We start from the raw sequence: 18,736 nt of genomic DNA, 5'->3' as shown, positions 1-18,736 counted from the left end.
AGTGGTCAGTGGTCAGTGCCTGGTGTGGGGTCAATCCCCGAGTGCTGCTCCCTGCTCAATAAATTCCCATTTTTCCATTTTCTCCCCCAATTCCCGCCCCCCCCCCCCAGTACCACCCCGGCCACGCTGCAGAACGGATTTTACTGAAAAACCTCAGAATTTACAAATTCCGCCCCCGGCGGGGGCTCCGCGCCCCCCGCCCCCCCCCAGCCCAGGCGCTGCCGAACCATTCCGGGCAGAAAACCCCGCAAAAAATGGAAAAACTCCTGGAAAAGCGGCGAGGGGGGGTCGGGCTGGAGCTGCAGCAGCATCTGGGGGTCCCGGCGCGACCCCCCCAGGCGGGCGCTGAGCTGGAAACGCAGCAGCGGCTCCGGGGGGGGCGCGGGGGGGGTCCCGGTGTCCCCTCGGACAATGGCCTCGGTCACGGCTCGTTCCAGGGCCAGGGGGGAACCCCCGAAATCCGGGACCCCCAAAGTCCTGAACACCCCCGGGACCATGAACCTCCCCAAAATCCCGAACCCCTCCGGGATCCGGAGCCCCCCCTGGACCCCGAACTCCCCCAGGACCCTCGAGCCCGTGATCCCCCCGGTTCCCCTCGGTCCCCGCAGCCTCCCCGGAGCGCCCCCGGTGCCGGAGGCGGCGGCGGAGGCGGCGGCGGCCCCGCCACACCCGGTACCAGACGCAGCAGCTCCACCGGGACGGGCCCGCGGGGCCCCGGGGCCGCTTTGCGGGCGGGACCCCGGCCCCGTCCGGGCCCCCCTCGGGGAGGCGACGCTTCGAGCCCGGCCCGGGGGTCCCCGTGTCCCCCAATTCCCCTCGGGAATCGTCTGTCCCCTCCTCCAGGTGACACTCGGCTCCCGGGGGTGGCTCTGAGGGATCCCCCGATGTCCCAAATTCCCCTTGGGACCCTCCTGTCCCCTCCTCCAGGTGACACTCGGCTCCCGGGGGTGGCTCCTCCTCATCCCCCGTGTCCCCAAATTCCCCCAGACCCGTCTGTCCCCCCCTCCAGGTGACATTGAGCTCCCGGGGGTGTCCCCGTGTCCCCAGATTCCCCCCCAGACCCGTCTGTCCCTCTCCCCAGGTGACACTGAGCTCCCGGGGGTGTCCCCGTGTCCCCAGATTCCCCCCCAGACCCGTCTGTCCCCCTCCCCAGGTGACACTCATCCCCCGCGCTGTCCCCGCACCCCGGGGCTCGCAGCCGCAGCCCAGCACCTCCCTGAGCACGAACCCCACGGCCGCGCCCGCCTCGCCCTGCGGGACCCCCCCGCGCCCCCCCGGGGCTCCCAGCGGCACCTGGATCAGGAATTTCCCGTGCGAATTCCCCGAACCCGCGCGGTTCCCGGGCTGGAGCAGCCGCATCACGCCCCAGGGCCGGCCCCGCCGCGATTTCTGCAGGAACTCGGGGCCGCGACACAGGCGGGCGGCGTCGCGACAGCAGCGCACGAATCGCGACACCGTGCGCGCCGTGACGTTGGCGGCCACGTTGTGGCTGAGCTCGAAGGGGTCCTGCAGGGTCAGGGGGCCCGGGCGGAGACCCCCGAGAGCCTCGGGAGGGGGGCGAGGCAGAGCTCGGCCCTCCAGGGGGGACAGGAGGAGCCCCCCGAAATCCAGGGAGCCGAAATAGGAGAAGAATTCGGCCAGGAGGGAGGCTGGGATGGGGGGAGAGGGGGTGGTTAGAGAGGGGTGGAGGCACCCCCGGAAATGTCCAGGAGATCCCCAAAATCAGGCAGAAATAACCCCGAAAATAGCCTCAAAACAAGGCAGAAACTGCCCGAAAATCACTCCCAAAAACACCCTCAAAACCACCCAGAAAGCCCCCCCAAATCACCCAGAAGCAACCCCAAAAACACCCCCAAAACCACACCAAAAATACCCTCAAAATCACCCAGAAACTCCCCCGAAAACCTCCAGAAACCGCCCAAAACTACTCCCAAAACCCCCCAGAACCCCCCCCCAAAAAAACCCCAAAACACCCCCAAAACCCAGTGGGTTTGGGGCCCTTCCCCGATTTAGGATCCCCCGAAATTTTTGCCCCCCAGTTGGTTTGGAGCCCCTCCCAGGGGGATTTAAGCCCCTCCCAGATTTAGGGACCCCCCCAAATCTGCCCCCCCCACTGGGTTTGGAGCCCCTCCCGCATTTAGGGACCCCCCAAATTTCCCCCCCCAGTGGGATTTGAGCAACCCCCCCAGTTTAGGACCCCCCAAACTTGCCCCCCCAGTGGGATTTGATCCCCCCCCCTCGATTTAGGACCCCCCAAATCTACTCCTCCAATGGGATTGGAGCCCCCCCAGTGGGTTTGGAGCCCCCCCCCCAATTTAGAGCCCCCCAAATCCGCCCCCCACCCACCGGCGCTCTGTCGGTTCCCGCTGGGCTCCAGCGCCGCCGCGTCCCGGGGGAAGCTGCAATCCCAGCCCCCGACCTGGGCACGGTCCTGGGGCCCTGAAACCGACACGGGGAGGGGTCAGCGACCCCCAAAATGGGTCTGGGGATCCCCAGAATGGGGCGGGGGGGGTTTGAGCACCTGCCAGGAGGCGGAGGCGCCGCACCGAGGGCAGCACGGGGGGGCTGCGGCTCTGCAGGAACAGCACCAGCAGCAGCGTCAGCGCGTAGTTGGTGAGGAGGGGGCCGCCCCCGGCCCGGTTCCCTGCGGGAATAACGGGGGGGGGTCGTGCCGGGGGTCCTCAGTGAGATGAGACCCCCCCTCAGTCGGCCACGACCCCCCCTGGCTGCCCGGAGGAGTTCGGTGCTGGGGTGGGGGCTCCGAGGGGCGGCACCCGCGGGGATTTTCAGGGCTCCCTTCCCCATTTTGGAGGGGTCTCTGCCCCTTTTGGGGGTCTCAGTTTCTTTGGGGGGGGGCCAGACCCTTTTTGGGGGTCTCTGCCCCTTTTGGGGGTCTCAGTTTCTTTGGGGGGGGGCCAGACCCTTTTTGGGGGTCTCTGCCCCTTTTGGGGAGTCTCAGTTCTTTTTGGGGGGGGGTATCAATTCCTTTCGGAGGGGTCTTTAGACCCTTTTTTGGGGGTCTCAGTCCCTTTGAGAAGGGTCCCCAGACCCTTCCGAGGGTCTCCCAGCCCATTTTGGGGAGGGGTCCCGCCGCCCCCCCCCTTCACCTGCCAGGTGCTGCCCCCCTGCCCAGAGGTGCACAGGGAAGAATGGGCTGTGGGGAGGGGGGGTTCCCAGCCCATTTTTTGGGGGTCCCAGCCCCTTTTTGGGGGGTCCCTGCTCATTTTGGGGAGGGGTCCCGCCCCCCCCTCACCTGCCAGCCGCTGCCCCCCCGCCCAGAGCCGCAGGGCGTAGCCCAGGGGCCGCACCCGCGGGTCGGCGTCGGCGCAGAGGCGCAGGAAGCGAGTGTTGAACAGGGCCAGGCTGGGGCGGGTTTGGGGGGAAAAACGGCAAAAAACGGCAAAAACGGGCAGGGAAATGGGGGGAAAGGGGAAAAAAGGGCCGGGAAAATGGGAAAAATGACAGGGAAAAGGCAGGGGGGGGAAGGAGCAGGAGAGAAAGGGGGAGAAAGAGAAAAATGAGAGAAATGAGAAGGCGCCCCTCGGTTCCCTTCCATTGACCCCCAGTGCCCCTCAGTCCCTCCCAGTCACCCCCAGTGCCCTCCCAGTTCCCCCCAGTCCCTCCCAGTTACCCCCAGTGCCCTCCCAGTGCCTCCCATTTACCCCCAGTGCCCCTCACTCCCTCCCAATTACCCCCCCCCCTCCCTCCCCAGTCCCTCCCAGTTACCCCCCAGTCCCTCCCAGTTACCCCCCAGTCCCTCCCAGTTACCCCCCAGTCCCTCCCAGTGCCTCCCATTTACCCCCAGTGCCCCTCACTCCCTCCCAATTACCCCCCAGTCCCTCCCAGTTACCCCCAGTCCCTCCCAGTTACCCCCAGTGCCCTCCCAGTGCTCCCAGTCCCTCCCAACGTCCTCCTTGTGCCCCCATCCCCTCTCCCAGTCCCTCCCAGTCTGTCCCAGTCCGTACCGGTTGTCCAGGCACACGTCCCCGGCCAGCCCCGACTGTTTGTGGCTGAATTTGACCACGGGGCGCCGGGCGCCGGGCACGGCGCTGGACCCCGGACCCCCGGCACGCAGCGCCGCAGCACCGCGCCCACCAGCAGCAGCGCCCGCTCCGCGCCGGCCCCGCGCCCCAACAGGGACCCCTCGGACCCCAACAGGGACCCCTCGGACCCCAAACGGGACCCGTCGGACTCGGGGGACTCATCCCCTGACAGGGACCCCTCGGACCCCAAAACAGACCCCTTGGACCCCATAAGGGACCCCTCGAGGGAGGGGTCTTGGTTACCCAAAGGAGACCCCAAATGGGACCCCTCAGACCCCATAAGGGACCCCTCGGACCCCATAAGGGACCCCTCGAGGGAGGGGTCTTGGTTACCCAAAGGAGACCCCAAATGGGACCCCTCAGACCCCAAATGGGAACCCTCAGACCCCATAAGGGACCCCTCGGACCCCATAAGGGACCCCTCGAGGGAGGGGTCTTGGTTACCCAAAGGAGACCCCAAATGGGACCCCCTGGACCCCAAATGGGTCCCCCTGTCCCCCAAAAAGGACCCCTCAGACCCCATAAGGGACCTTTTGAGGGAGGGGTCTCTGTCACCTGAAAGGGACCCCAAAAGGGACCCCTCAGACCCTAAAAGGGACCCTTTGAGGGGGGGGTCCCCATCCCCCAGCAGTGTCCCCAGGCTCTGGGGGTCCCCGTTTGGGGTCTCTGGGGTTTGGGGGTCCCCGTTTGGGGTCTCTGGGATTTGGGGCGCCCCCAGCTCCAGGTGCAGGTCCAGGTCGCAGCCGTGGACGTCGAAGCCGTTGACGGAGGAGCCGTAGGGGACAACGGAGCAGCCTGGGGGAGACGGGGGGGGACAGGTGAGGGGACAGGTGTGCCCAGGTGTGCCCAGGTGTGCCCAGGTGTACCCCAGGTGTACTCAGGTGTATCCCAGGTGTACCAGGTGTGCCCAAGTGCCCCAGGTGTATCCCAGGTGTATCCCAGGTGTGCCCAGGTGTATCCCAGGTGTACTCAGGTGTATCCCAGGTGTATCCCAGGTGTGCCCAGGTGTACCCCAGGTGTATCCCAGGTGTGCCCAGGTGTATCCCAGGTGTACCAGGTGTGCCCCAGGTGTATCCCAGGTGTGCCCAGGTGTACCCCAGGTGTATCCCAGGTGTGCCCAGGTGTACCCAGGTGTACCAGGTGTGCCCAAGTGCACCCAGGTGTATCCCAGGTGTATCCCAGGTGTGCCCAGGTGTACCCCAGGTGTATCCCAGGTGTGCCCAGGTGTATCCCAGGTGTGCCCAAGTGCACCCAGGTGTATCCCAGGTGTATCCCAGGTGTACTCAGGTGTATCCCAGGTGTATCCCAGGTGTGCCCAGGTGTACCCCAGGTGTATCCCAGGTGTGCCCAGGTGTATCCCAGGTGTACCCAGGTGTATCCCAGGTGTACCAGGTGTGCCCAAGTGCACCCAGGTGTATCCCAGGTGTACCCAGGTGTGCCCCAGGTGTATCCCAGGTGTGCCCAGGTGTGCCCAGGTGTACCCAGGTGTACCCCAGGTGTACCCCAGGTGTATCCCAGGTGTACCAGGTGTGCCCCAGGTGTGCCCCAGGTGTGCCCCAGGTGTGCCCCAGGTGTATCCCAGGTGTGCCCCAGGTGTATCCCAGGTGTGCCCCAGGTGTACCCCAGGTGTATCCCAGGTGTGCCCAGGTGTATCCCAGGTGTGCCCAGGTGTATCCCAGGTGTACCCAGGTGTGCCCAGGTGTATCCCAGGTGTACCAGGTGTGCCCAAGTGCACCCAGGTGTAACTCAGGTGTATCCCAGGTGTGCCCAGCTGTGCCCAGGTGTTACAAGCTGTGCCCAGGTGTGCCCAGGTGTGCTCACCTGGGAAGAACTCAGTGAACACCTCCCTGATCAGGGTCAGCAGCAGCTCCCGCAGGCGCCGCTCGGCCGCGCTCAGCTCCAGCGCCCGCACCAGCAGCTGCAGCTGCGCCCACACCTGGCGGCGGAAACGGGGGAAACTGGGAACACTGGGAACACTGGGAGGGGAAACTGGGCAAACTGGGAACACTGGGAACACTGGGAGGGGAAACTGGGCAAACTGGGAACACTGGGAACACTGGGAGGGGAAACTGGGAACACTGGGGAAACTCGGAGTGCCAAACTGGGCAAACTGGGAGTGACACCCCCACCTGCAGGATGGGAAACTGGGCAAACTGGGAACACTGGGAGTGCAAACTGGGAACACTGGGAGGGGCAAACTGGGGAGCTGGGGAACTGGGAGTGACCCCGTAGCCTTACTGGGCAAACTGGGAGCACTGGGAGCCCCCTCAAGCCCCGGGAGAGCTCTGGGACCCCCCAAAAACCCCTCAAGCCCCCAAACCCCCCATCCGAGCCCCCCACTCACGTCCGGGGCCCGGCCCAGCGCCTGCAGCAGCCCCGGGGGTCCCGGGGGGTTCCCGGGGGGGTCCCGGGGGGGGGCCCGGGGCCATTCCCGGTGCTCCCGGGGCCGCACCCGCAGCCGCCGCCCCTCCAGCAAATGCCGGGGCTGCTCCAGCGCCCGCTGCCGCGCCGCGCGGTCCCGCAGCTCCACGATGGCGAACGCGCCCTGCGGGGGACACGGAGCGGCTATCGCGATAGGCGCGACATCGCCCCAGGGCGGCAGGGGGCGGTGGGAGAGCTCAGGGGATAGCGGAGCCTTCCCCTCCCCGCAGGGACATCGGGACAGCCCCGTGACTATCGCGACAGTCGCGATATTCCTTCACCAGGTGAGGGCCATGGGAGACCCCCCCCAAGGCCACCAATACACTCCCCAGGGTACTTAAGACCCCCCCCTCCTTCCCACTTTGTCCATCACTATCGCGACAATCGCGACACCCGCGGGAGGCCCAAAACCCTTCCCCCAAGAAGGAACCGCGGGTTCCCGACCCTCCCGCCGCTCCCTCCCCGCCTATCGCGACAGTGACGGGGTGCCGGTGTCCCCTCCCGCCGCTCCCTCCCCGCCTATCGCGACAGTGACGGGGTGCCGGTGTCCCCTCCCGCCGCTCCCTCCCCGCCTATCGCGACAACGGCGCCATCCCCAGGGCCCCTCCCGCCGCCGCCGGTGCCGCACCTTGTCCTTGTCCAACACGACTGTCGCGACAGGGCCGAAGGCGCGGAAGTGGCGGCGCAGCTGCTCGGGCGCGGTGCCCCGGCGGAAGCCGCTGACGAAAAGGCTCCGCTGCTCCTGCGCCCGGCGCTCCGCCCGCAGCGCCCGGAGCCGCCCGTGCCGCTTCCCCGCCAGGTGCGAGCGCAGGCTCGGCACTGCCGGGGCACCGGGAGTGACCGGGGGAACGGGGGGAACGGGATTAACGGGAGTGACGGGAGTGACCGGGATTAACGGGAGTGACCGGGGGAACGGGAGTGACCGGGGGAACGGGAGTGACCGGGATTAACGGGAGTGACCGGGGGAACGGGAGTGACCGGGATTAACGGGATTAACGGGAGTGACCGGGATTACGGGAGCGAACGGAGGGACGGGAAACGGGATTACGGGATTAACGGGGAGGGAGGAGGGAACGGGATTAACGGGGAGTAACGGGGAGAACGGGGTAACAACGGGAGTGACCGGGATTAACGGGGGTGACCGGATTAACGGGGGTTAACAGAGGCTCGGCACTGCCGGGGGAACGGGGAGTGACCGGAGTAACGGGGAGAACGGGATAACGGGAATAACGGGGGTTAACGGGGATTAACGGGGGAAAACGGGAGTACCGGGGATTGGGGACTGCAGGGGCAACGGGGATAACGGGAATAACGGGAAGTGGGCACTGTGGGGGAACGGGATCAACGGGAATAACGGGAACCAGGACCAACGGGGAACACCGGGAACACCGGGAACAGCAGGAATCAATGGGGTCAACGGGAATTGGGGACACCGGGAATAACGGGACTCGACTGGAACCGGGATCAACGGGAACACCGGGAACGGGAATGGGGATCAGCAGGAACGGGTTTATTCCCCTATTACCCCAATTACCGGGACCGGGAAGCACCGAGGGGAATGGGAGTCTCAGCGCTGCCCCGGTGCCGGTAATTGGGGTAATAGAGACTCCCCGGTCCCGGTTAAAACGGAGTTTGGAAGCCCCCCCTGTTCTGGTTAACGGGGTCCCGGAGCCCCCAGCCCCGGTAACCGGGACCGTAGAGCCGCCCCCCGGTGCCGGTAACCAGCGCCCCCCCAGCTCCCGCGATCACTCACGGTTGGCCGTGGTGATCTGGCACAGGCGGCAGCGGAAGCCGCCCCGGTGCAGCGGCTCCACGTCGGGATCGTTCGCCGGGTCCGTTAACGGGTCCGTTACCGGCACCGGGCCCGTTACCGGATCGTGGCCCGGGTCCATGTCGGGATCGGGCCCCGGGTCGGGATCAGGGCCCGGTCCCGGCTCCGGGTCCATGGCGAGCTCCGGTTCCCGCGCCCGTCCCTCAGCCACTTCCGCCGGAAATGGTCCGTCCCTCCCCGCTCCCCCACGCGGGATCCGTCCCTTACGGTTACCCCCGGAAACGCGCCCAAACACAACCGTTCCGCCCGGTGCCCCCGGTATTCCCGTCACCCCCCCGCCCCCTCCGCCGTTTTTTGACTCCCATTGAAGAAAAAACTCATCGCGTTTATTTCCTGTCGCTACAGAACCGGGACAGCCCGAGATACAAAACCGGGGGCGTCGCTGCACGTACAAAAGGGGCCCGCGGGGGTTTTGGGGGGGAGGGGCAAAAAGGACAGCGGGGGGAGGGGCACCGGAACCACCCCCCCCTCCCCAACCCCCCCCGCGAGGTTTTTCTATGGAAATAAAAAAAATACAAAAGGGTTGGGGGTCCAGGGCAGGGGGGTGTCAGTCCTCGAGCACGATGGGCTCCGAGGTGCTGGAGGGGTGGGGGGGGGCCGGGGGCGCCAGGGCCCCCCCCGGGCGCAGGGGGAGCCCCCCCGGTTTCACCTTCAGGGGGAGGTTGGGGCGCCGGGCGGCGCGGCGGAGCTCCAGGTGGGTCAGAGCCTTCCGCAGAGCCCTGGCGAGGGGGAGGGACAGAGGTGAGGGGGGGCAAGGTGAGCTCAGGGAACCCCAAAAACTCCGTGGGACCCCCCCGTGGGGTGTGGTGGGAGGAGGGTCACAGTGCTGGTGTGACCCCCAAAAGGAAGAGCCCAAATTTGCTCTGCTTGGGGGGTCTTCGGACAGCTCAGACCTTCCCAGACCCTGCCAGGGAACCCCAAATGCCCTTGGAACTCTCCAAATCCCCTCAAGACTCCCCAAATCCCCTCAAGGCCCCCCCAAGACCCCCTCAAGACTCATCAAACCCCCTTTAGGCCCCTCCAAATCCTTTCAGGACCCCCCACCCCTCAGGACCCCCCCCAAACCCCCTCAGGACCCCCCAGCCGCCGGTACCGGGTGTCCTTGGTGGCCACGAACACCACGGGGTTGGGCGCGTCCGCCGGGTTCAGTTTCTGCCGCTTGGTGCCGGGGGGGGGCGCGGGGCGCAGCGCGGCCGCCAGGGGGCGCCCGTTGGCGGAGAACGGCAGCGCCGCCGTCCCGACCTGCGCGGGAAGGGAGCGTCAGCCCCGCCCCCCCGGCCAATCACAGCGCGCCGCGCGAGCCCGCCGGCCAATCACAGCTCGCCTCCCGCCACCCAGCGCGTTATCCATCCAATCACCGCCCGCCACCCCCCCCAGCCCGCGTTAGCCGGCCAATCACCGCCCGGCACTCCCCTGCCAATCACAGCCCGCCCTGGGGCTGTCGGTCACTCCTAACCACGCCCCAATCCCACAACGTCATTGTCAATCAATCTAAGACCCCGCCCATAAACACTGCTTGCACCAATCCGGATTCACTTCTAACGGCCACACGCGCTGTCAATCACCCCAAGTCCCACCCCTGAGTGTTCCACCCCTGTCAATCACCCCCACAACATCCTGTATCTGCCAATTACCCACAAGCTCCACCCCTCCCATGGCACACAGGCCCCACCCCCTGCCAACCACTTCAAAACTGCCCCTCCCACTTCCACAGACCTGTCAATCACTCCATCCCCTTGTCAGTCATCCCTTCTGTCAATCCCCCCCATTTCCCCCATCAATCACCCTAATCCCCCAGTCAATCAATGCCCCTGGCAATCACCCCCTCCCCCCATCCCCGTACCCTCATGCGGGGGGGTCTGTGCCCGTCTCCCCCCCCCTCGTAGCCCCTCTTGCCCCCCAGCCCCGCCAGCCCCCGGCTCTGGCTCAGCTGGTTCCGGTTGATCGGGGTCTTGGTGCCTCGGGGGGTCTTGGGCTTCAGGGGGGCTTGGGCAGCTGGGGAGGGGGGACAGGGGGGGTCAGCGGGTGCCAAAAATCCTCAAAAATCCTCAAAAATCCCCCAAATCCAGCCCTGAGACCCCCCCACACCCCCATGGGGCACCCACCACCCTTGGGGAGCCCCAAATCAGCACCAGGTGGGGTCCAACACACCTGGAGACCCCCCCGATACTCCCAGGGACACCCCCAGACTCACCTGGACCCCCCCAAATCCCCCCTCTCATCCTTAGAAACCCCCCAGCTCCACCTGGACCACCCCCCCTCTTTTATCTCCCACCCTCAGGGACCCCCCAAACCCCTCCCAAACACCCCCAAATCCCCCCCCACCCCCAACCCCCAAGAACCCTCCCAAACCCCCCTCCCAAATGCCCCTTCCTGCCCCCCCAAATCCCCTCCCCCCCCCCCCAGGACCCCCCCGCGCCCCCCCAGGCCTCACCCAGCTCCTTGACGATGGCGGCGAGGGGCAGCCGCGTCAGCGGGTGGATTTTCAGGGGGGCCTTGGCGGCCTTGGGCAGCCGGATGGAGCCTGGGGGGGCACGGGGGGGGATTGGGGGGGTCCCAAAGGCCCCCAGTCCTGGGGGAGGGTCCAGACCCCCCAATTCCTCCTCCCAACTCCAGAACTCACGCTCCGCTCTGACAGTGTAGGGTTGAGGAGGATCCAAAGCTCCATTTTTACCCCATTTTTACCCCATTTTTACCTCATTTTTACCTCATTTTTACCCCATTTTCACCTCACTTTTACCTCATTTTTACCCCATTTTTACCTCATTTTTACCCCATTTTTATCTCATTTCTACCCAATTTTTAACTAATTTTTACCCCATTTTTACCCCATTTTTCACCCCATTTTTACCCCATTTTTACCTAATTCCTACCCATTTTGACCTCATTTTGACCACGTTTTTAAGTCATTTTTACCCCATTTTTACCTCACTTTTACCCCATTTTCACCCCATTTTCCCACTCACACTCGGCCATGATGGCGTTGGTGTTGCTGGGGGCCCAAACCTCCATTTCTCCTCCATTTTTCCCCCCCAAACCCTGCTCATACTTGGTCTTCATGGTGTTAGCATTGATGGGGATCCCAAATTCCCTCCAAACCCCCATTTTTTTCCAATTTTTTCTCCCCAAACCTCGTTTTTCCCTGTTTTTCTTCCCCCAACCCCCATTTTCCCCCCATTTTATGCCCCTAAACCCCCGTTTTTTGCTTCAAACCCTTCTCACACTTGGCCTTGATGGCGTTGGCATTGATGGGGTCCCAAACCCCCATTTTTGCCCCATTTTTAACCCCCAAACCCCCATTTCATGCCCCCAAACCCCATTTGTCCCTGCTCACACTCGGCCTTGATGGCATTGGCGTTGATGGGAATCACAAACCCCCATTTTTTCCCCCACAAACCCCGTTTTTCCCCATTTTTCCTCCCCCAAACCCCATTTTCCCCCGTTTTCCCCTGCTCACACTCGGCCTTGATGGCGTTGGCATTGATGGGGGGTGTAGGGATCCCATACACCCCCTGAAGAGGCCCCGAACCCCATTTTTCCCCGTTTTTTACCCCCAAACCCCCATTTTTCCCCCCCAAACCCCATTTTTCCCTCCCCAAACCCCGTTTTTGCCCCATTTCATGCCCCCAACCCCCCATTTTTCCCCCCCAAACCCCATTTCATGCCCTCAAACCCCCATTTTTGCCCCATTTTCCCCCGCTCACACTCGGCCTTGATGGCGTTGGTGTTCATGGGGGCATAGGGATCCCATACACCCCAAAACACCTGTTTTTTACCCCCAACCCCCCAATTTTCCCCCCTAAACCCCCATTTTTGCCCCATTTTTCCCCCCCAAACCCCATTTTTCCCCCCCAAACCCCATTTTTTCCCCCCAAACCCCTGTTTTTCCCCATTTTCCCCTGCTCACGCTCGGCCTTGATGGCATTGGCGTTGATGGGGGTGTAGGGATCCCATACACCCCAAAACACCTGTTTTTCCCCCCAAACCCCATTTTTCCCCCCCAAACCCCATTTTTCCCCCCCAAACCCCATTTTTCCCCAAACCCCATTTTTCCCCCCAAACCCCATTTTTTCCCCCCAAACCCCCGTTTTTGGCCCGTTTTCCCCTGCTCACACTCGGCCTTGATGGCGTTGGCGTTGATGGGGGCGTAGGGCCGGCGCGCCGCCCGCCGCGGCTGCAGCACGTCGCGGCACAGGCGGCGCGAGAGCCGCGTCAGCCGTGGTCTGCAGCAGGAACGTCTGGCGGTTCTTGGCCAGCAGCTTGGCACGGCTGGCGCTCGTCGTGTACGGCGACAGCGACTGCGCCTCGGGCCGCGACAGGTGACCCCGCGAGTGGGGCTCCTGGCGGGGCAGAAAGGGTTAAAAACCCCAAAAATCACCCCAAATTCCCCCCTAAAACCAGCCATATTAGTGTACGGGGACAGGTGACCCCGGGAGTGGGGATTCTGGGGGGGCAGAAAGGGTTAAAAACCCCAAAACCCCCCCTAGAACAGCCCCTGTTGTTGTACGGGGACAGGTGACCCCAAGAGTGGGGATTCTGGGGGGGCAGAAAGGGTTAAAAACCCCAAAAATCACCCCAAAACCCATCCACAGTGGTGTATAGGGACAGGTGACCCCGGGAGTGGGGATTCTGGGGGCAGAAATGGTTAAAAACCCCAAAACCCATCCACAGTGGTGTATAGGGACAGGTGACCCCGGGAGTGGGGCCCTGGGGGGCAGAAAGGGTTAAAAACCCCAAAATTCCCCCTAAAACCAGCCATGATGGTGTACAGGGGGATTTAAAGGGAGTTCAGAGAGCTCTAAGGTGGGTTTAGGGTCTCTAAAGGGGTTTGGGGGGGCTCTAAGAGACATTTGGGGTCTCTAAAGAGGTTTAGGGGGTTTTGGGGGCTCTAAGGGGGATTCCTAAGGGAGTTTGGGGTGTTCTGAGAGAAATCAGGTGTCCCTGAGTGGAATTTGGGGGTCCCTCAGTGGGATTTTGGGGGTCCCAGGAGGTTTTAGTGGCGCCAGGAGTTTTTGGGGGTCCCTCAGTGGGATTTTGTGGGTCCCAGGAGGTTTTGGGGGTCCCTCAGTGGGATTTTGGGGGTTCCTCGGTGGGATTTTGTGGGTCCCTCGGTGGGATTTTGGGTCTGGGGTCTCACCGAGGCGCTGCGGGTCACCCCCTCCAGCTGGGTGGGGGTCTTGAGCCCCCCATATTTCTTCCAGTAGATCCAGCAGGAGGCGCAGAGGCGGCACTGCATGTTGGGGGGGCCCCAGGCGTACCACTGGGGGGACTGGGAGGCTGGGGGGGCAACTGGGGGTTACTGGGGGGCACCCAGGGATCCCCCCCAAACCCCAGGATGTCTCCAAGCCCCCCCAAACCCCACCCCAGGATCCCCTCAAACGCCAGAGAGCTCCTTCTGGAACCCCCAAATTGCTGTTCCCCAACCCCCCAGAGACCCCCCCACGACCCCCTAAATCCCCTGAAACCCCCAAAGATTCCCCCCAAACCAAACCCCAGGAGCCTCCCAAGACCCCCAAACCCTTTGGGACCCCTCCCCAGACCCTTTTGGGACCCCCCCAGGCCGCACAGTCTGTGGCAGCTCTTGCAGCTCAGCCCTTTCTGGAAGCCCCAAATTCCTGTTCACCAAAGCCCAGAGATCCCCCATGACCTCAGGACCCCCCCAGACCCTTTTGGGACCCCCCAGACCCTTTTGGGACCCCCCCAGGCCGCACTGACTGTGGCAGCTCTCGCAGCTCAGCCCTTTCTGGAATCCGGCCCCGTTGACGCCGGGTTTGGAGCCCACCGAGATGATCTGGTTGGGGTTGGGTTTGGTGCTGTGGGAAAAGTGGGGAGGGGGTCAGAGGATTTTGGGGGGGTTCCAAGGGGGTCTCCTGTGCCCCCCCAGGCTGGGCAGGGGGTCCCCAAAGCCCCCCCACTCACTAGGTGGGGATGTAGACTTGCTTCAGTTTGCTGTCGGCCTCGGCTGCCTTCAGCCTCTTCTGCGAGCAGGGAGGGGGTCAGGGGGGCACTGAGCCCCCCAAAAACCCCCGGATCAGCCCCCCAAAAACCCCCAGATCAGCCCCCCCAAAAACCCCCAGATCAGCCCCCCAAAACCCCCAGATCAGCCCCCCAAAAGCCCCCAGATCAGCCCCCCAAAAACCCCCAGATCAGCCCCCCAAAAGCCCCCAGATCAGCCCCCCAAAACCCGAGCCCCCCAAACTCCCCAGATCAGCCCCCCAAAACCCCGTTTCTCCTTCTCAACCCCAATATCAGCCCCCCAAGTCCCTATATCAGCCCCTCAAACCCCAAGTCCAGCCCCCCAAATCCCTATAACGACCCCAAAGCCCCATACCAGCCCCCCAAATCCCACACCAGGGGTGTGAAATCCCCATTTCAACCCCCCAAACTCCATTTCAGCCCCCCCAAACCCCTACAATGACCCCAAACCCCATTTCAGCCCCCCCAAACCCCATTTCAGCCCCCCAAACCCCATTTCAGCCCCCTCAAGCCCCTACAATGACCCCAAACCCCATTTCAGCCCCCCCAAACCCCCTCCCCACCCCATACCTGCTGGATGTAGCGGTCAGTGGTTTTCCACATGTAGTAGAACTGGACAATGCTGGCCAGAGACTTCCAGGGCAGCTGTGAACGCCCAATCCTGAGCTCAGAGGGGGTCCCTGATCCCCATAAAACCCCCCAAAAAACCCCAAAAAACCCCCAAAAAGGGGCTCCCCCCACTCACAAAGTCCTGCCTGATGTCGTTGAAGTCCTTGCCGTATTTCTCCAGGGCCTCCTCGAAGAGCATGGCCTCGGAGGCCGACCACTCCTCCATCTCGTCGCGGCACAGCACCGGCCCGCCCTGCGGCACCAGCGTGGCCATGGCCCGCGCCAGGTCGTACCCGTTCCTCTGCAGCGTGTCCATGGCGTGGAACTGGGGGACAATGGGGGGTACTGGGAGCACTGGGATGTACTGGGAGAGGTCTAACAGGGGATTTGGGGTGATTTGAGGGGGTTTTGGGGGGTTTCAGGGCCCGCCCTGCGGCACCAGCGCCAGGTCGTACCCGTTCCTCTGCAGCCTGTCCACGGCGTGGAACTGGGGGACAATGGGGGGTACTGGGAGCACTGGGAGGGACTGGGAGCCACTGGGAAGGCTCTAAGGATGAGTTTGGGGCAGGTCTGGGGGGTTTTGGAAGGATTTAGGATATCCTAGGAAAGTGTGGGAGACATTTAAGAAGGGTGTGGAAAGTCCTTGAGATGCTCTAGGGAGGTTTTGGGGTCTCCCAGTGAGAACTGATGGCTCCAAGGGAATTTTCGGGGTGTCCCAGTGGGAACTGAAGGCTCCAAGAGAGTTTTGGAGTCTCCCAGTGGGAAATGGGGGTTTCTAGAGAAATTTTGGGGTGCCCGGGGGTCTGGGTCCCCCCTCACCAGGGTGATGTCCCGCGAGGCCGCGGCCGCGCTCATGTGCAGGCTGGGCTGGCGGATGGAGCTGCTGCAGTCCAGAGCCCGAGCAAACGTCCCCACAGCTCTGGGGAGGGACACGGGGGGTCAGAGGGGTCCCCCCAATCCCCCCGCCCCCCAGCTCCCCCAGCGCCCCCCTCACCGAGCCACCACCAGGAACTGGTCGATCTGTCTGTCCGTCAGGGGGTTGTCGGGGTCCCACACCTTCATCTCCATCTTCTGCTGGTTCCGGTTGTCCGACTCACCTGGGGGGGGTTTAGGGGGGCTCTCAGGGTGACCCCCCCATCCTGCACCCCCCGGAGCCCCCCCTGAACCCCCCAAACCTTCGGCCAGGCGCTCGGGGATCTCGGCCTGGTACTTGCAGCCCACCCTGATCTCGCCCTGGTCCGCCAGCAGCGTTTTCTGCACGGGGTCGAACACCAGCGAGTAGAAGAAGCAATCCTGTGGGGAGGGGGCACACGGGGGGGGCTCAGCAGGGTGGGGACACTCCCAAATTCCCCCCCCAGACCCATTTTAGGGGCACCCAGAGCTCACCTCCTTCTCCAGGTACTGCCCCAGGATGTCGGTCTCGTTCAGCAGCGTCACGCTGCACTTCCCCCTCCGGGGAAAATATTGGGGAGGGTGTCACCCCAAAACCCCTCCCCAAGCACGGGGAGCCCCATGAGACCCTTCTCCCACCCCCCCCAGAGGGGTTTTTGGGCCTGGTACCGGATGTGGGTGGCCGGGAGGGACTCGAACTGGCGGGACAGGAACAGCTCCCGGTGCTTGAGCTGGTGCCGCTGCTGCTCCGTCATCGGCGGCTGCTTCGACTCCTCCTCGAACTCGCCTGGGGGGCCCCGGGGGGTCACACCGGGGTGTCCCCCAAAATCCAGCTGGGAGGGCCATTGTTCTCCCAAAAACCCCTCCGGGATTTTGGCAACGGCCCCGAGGAGGGGGAGGGGAAAAAGGGGGAGGGGCCGTGAGAGGGTGGGGACACCCCAGGAAGGGCAGGACCCACCCAGTTTGATGGGGGAGGTGGGTTGGGGTTCAATCCTTTACTTGTGACCCCCCCCAAAATTGGCAAAGCCCCCCCAAAAATCAGCCCAGAGTTTGTGGAGCAACTCTGACCCCTCCTCAAATTGGGGGTGTCTCTGTGGGAGGGGTCATGGATCCCCCCCCCTCCCAGCACCCCCAAATTACCCCAATAATGTCAAATTAGCTCTCCCCAAAATTTGGGGGTGCCCCATTGCAATGAGTGGGTCACAGACCCCCCCAAACCCCCCAAAATTCCTGAACCCCCAAAGCAGGAGCAACACCAAAGAGGGATCGGCCCCCCACCCCCCCAAAAACCCCAAAACACCCCCAAAATCCCTTAAAAATCCCCCAAATTCCTGAACCCCCAAAGCAGCAGCAGCACCATCGCTGCTCCACCCCTCACCCCTCTCCAAAGTCCCCAAATCCCCTCAAAAACCCCCAAACCTCCCACCCACAGGCACTGCCGTTGGCCTGGCTTTTAGGACTGCCCCCCAAACCCCCAAACCCCCCCAAAAAGCCCCCCACTCACGGGCGTTGCTGTCGGCCAGGCTGTTGAGGCTGCTGGAGATGTCGCGCCGCCGGAACAGACAAACCACCTTGGCCTCCACATTGCCATTGGCCGTCTGGGGGGGGAGCACAGGGGGTCAGGGGGGTCTCCCCGGGCGTGGGGACCCCCCCCAGGGCTTGGGGACCCCCAGGAATGAGGGGGGGGGCGGGGGTCTCACCTTGTTGAGCTCCTCGATGCGCCGCACCAGGTAGGGGTTGCTGGAGGAGTTCTCAAAGTAGACGTAGTCTGGGGGAAAAATGGGGGGCAAAAATGATGGGGGGGGTCATGAGGGGAAACCCTCTCCCCAAAAATCCCTTTCCCCCAAAATCCCTTTATTTGAATGTAGCAGAATTCCTATTCTTTCCTCCCAAAAACCCAAAAAATCTGGGGGGGTTTGCACAGCCAGATGTTCCCCTCATGGAGGTGGGGGGGGCTGTTACCCTACAGGACCCCCCCATTTTCCCCCCATTACAAACCTGGGGACCCCCGCCAGCACAGACCCTTCCCTCACAGATGGGGGGACATGACCCCCCCCCCCAAAAAAATTTGGGGTTCCCCCTGCTGGGGTTCTCCTCTCATCCAAGGCCCCCCCTTTTTCCCTTTAGATTTTGAGGGGGGGCGTCTCCCACTTTCACGCCTCAGGATTTGGGGTCCCCCCCCATGGACCCCTCCCCATTTCTGGGACCTCCTTTTCCTCACAGAGCCCCAGTTCCCCTCACAAACACCCCAAATCCCCTCACAGACCCCTTAACTCCCTCACGGGACTCTTTCCTCTTCGGGATCCCCCCAAAATCCCCTCACAGGACGCCCCCCATTTCTGGGACCCCGAAATTCCCGCACGGGACCCGCCCCTCCCCCGTTATTGCCTCACAAGACACCCCCGCTGTTCCCGGGACCCCCAAATCCCCTCACAAAACCCTTTCCCTCTTTCCGAGACCCCCAATCCCCTCACAAAACCCTCTCCCCCTTTCCGGGACCCCCAAATCCCCTCACAGACCGCCCCTTTCCGCTGTGGGACCCCCCACTCCCCTCAGGCCTCCCCCTTTCCGGGACCCCGCTTAACCCCTCATGGACACCCCCCAAATCCCCTCACGGGATTCCGGCGCCTCACGGAACCCCCAAATCCCCTCACAGACCTCCCCGCTTTCCGGGACCCCCCAAATCCCCTCAGGGCCCCCCCGAGCCCTCCTGGCCGTCCCTCCCGGGCGGCCCGCGACCCCCGGCCCGCTCACCGCCGACGCGGTACATGTTGGCCGCCATGGCCGCTCGTTCGGCCGCGCTACCCCCGGGCCCGGCCCCGGCCGCGCTTCATCGCCGCTCCCGCCGCCTCCGCGCCGGCACGGCCGGTTCGGAGCCCTTCGGGCACCTCCGGAGAGGCTTCGGGTACCCCCGGAGACGTTCGGCAACCTCCGGAGAGGGTTTGGGCACCTCCGGAAAGGCTCG

The 18,736-nt window shown here is 63.9% G+C and overlaps 3 protein-coding genes across 3 annotated transcripts in view; 1 reads left to right on the top strand and 2 right to left on the bottom strand.

Annotated features, from left to right (window-relative positions):
• FAU (FAU ubiquitin like and ribosomal protein S30 fusion) overlaps positions 1-18,736 on the top strand; it is a 581,541-nt gene that overhangs the window by 21,987 nt on the left and 540,818 nt on the right. The gene's annotated exons all lie outside the window — the stretch shown is intronic.
• TUT1 (terminal uridylyl transferase 1, U6 snRNA-specific) lies at positions 141-8,446 on the bottom strand. Its single transcript, XM_030969916.1, is given in 11 exon segments — positions 141-542; positions 610-1,649; positions 2,347-2,439; positions 2,522-2,644; positions 3,254-3,363; positions 3,966-4,038; positions 4,041-4,838; positions 5,865-5,979; positions 6,388-6,588; positions 7,093-7,283; positions 8,218-8,446. Coding segments are annotated over 11 exon segments (3,339 nt in total). The 5' UTR covers positions 8,411-8,446.
• Positions 8,600-18,722, bottom strand: MTA2 (metastasis associated 1 family member 2). The gene is given in 19 exon segments (XM_030969954.1): positions 8,600-9,014; positions 9,389-9,537; positions 10,139-10,290; positions 10,730-10,819; positions 12,409-12,512; positions 12,514-12,635; positions 13,433-13,572; positions 14,011-14,108; positions 14,215-14,273; positions 14,842-14,916; positions 15,017-15,205; positions 15,700-15,799; positions 15,875-15,977; positions 16,056-16,173; positions 16,267-16,330; positions 16,441-16,558; positions 17,276-17,369; positions 17,472-17,539; positions 18,526-18,722. Coding segments are annotated over 19 exon segments (2,043 nt in total). The 5' UTR covers positions 18,554-18,722; the 3' UTR covers positions 8,600-8,842.

This window comes from Camarhynchus parvulus, unplaced genomic scaffold, assembly GCF_901933205.1.
Source record: "Camarhynchus parvulus unplaced genomic scaffold, STF_HiC, whole genome shotgun sequence".
Lineage (NCBI taxonomy): Eukaryota > Metazoa > Chordata > Aves > Passeriformes > Thraupidae > Camarhynchus > Camarhynchus parvulus.
The sequence above is the reverse complement of the archived record's forward strand: the minus strand, read 5'-3'. Positions and strand labels throughout refer to the sequence as shown.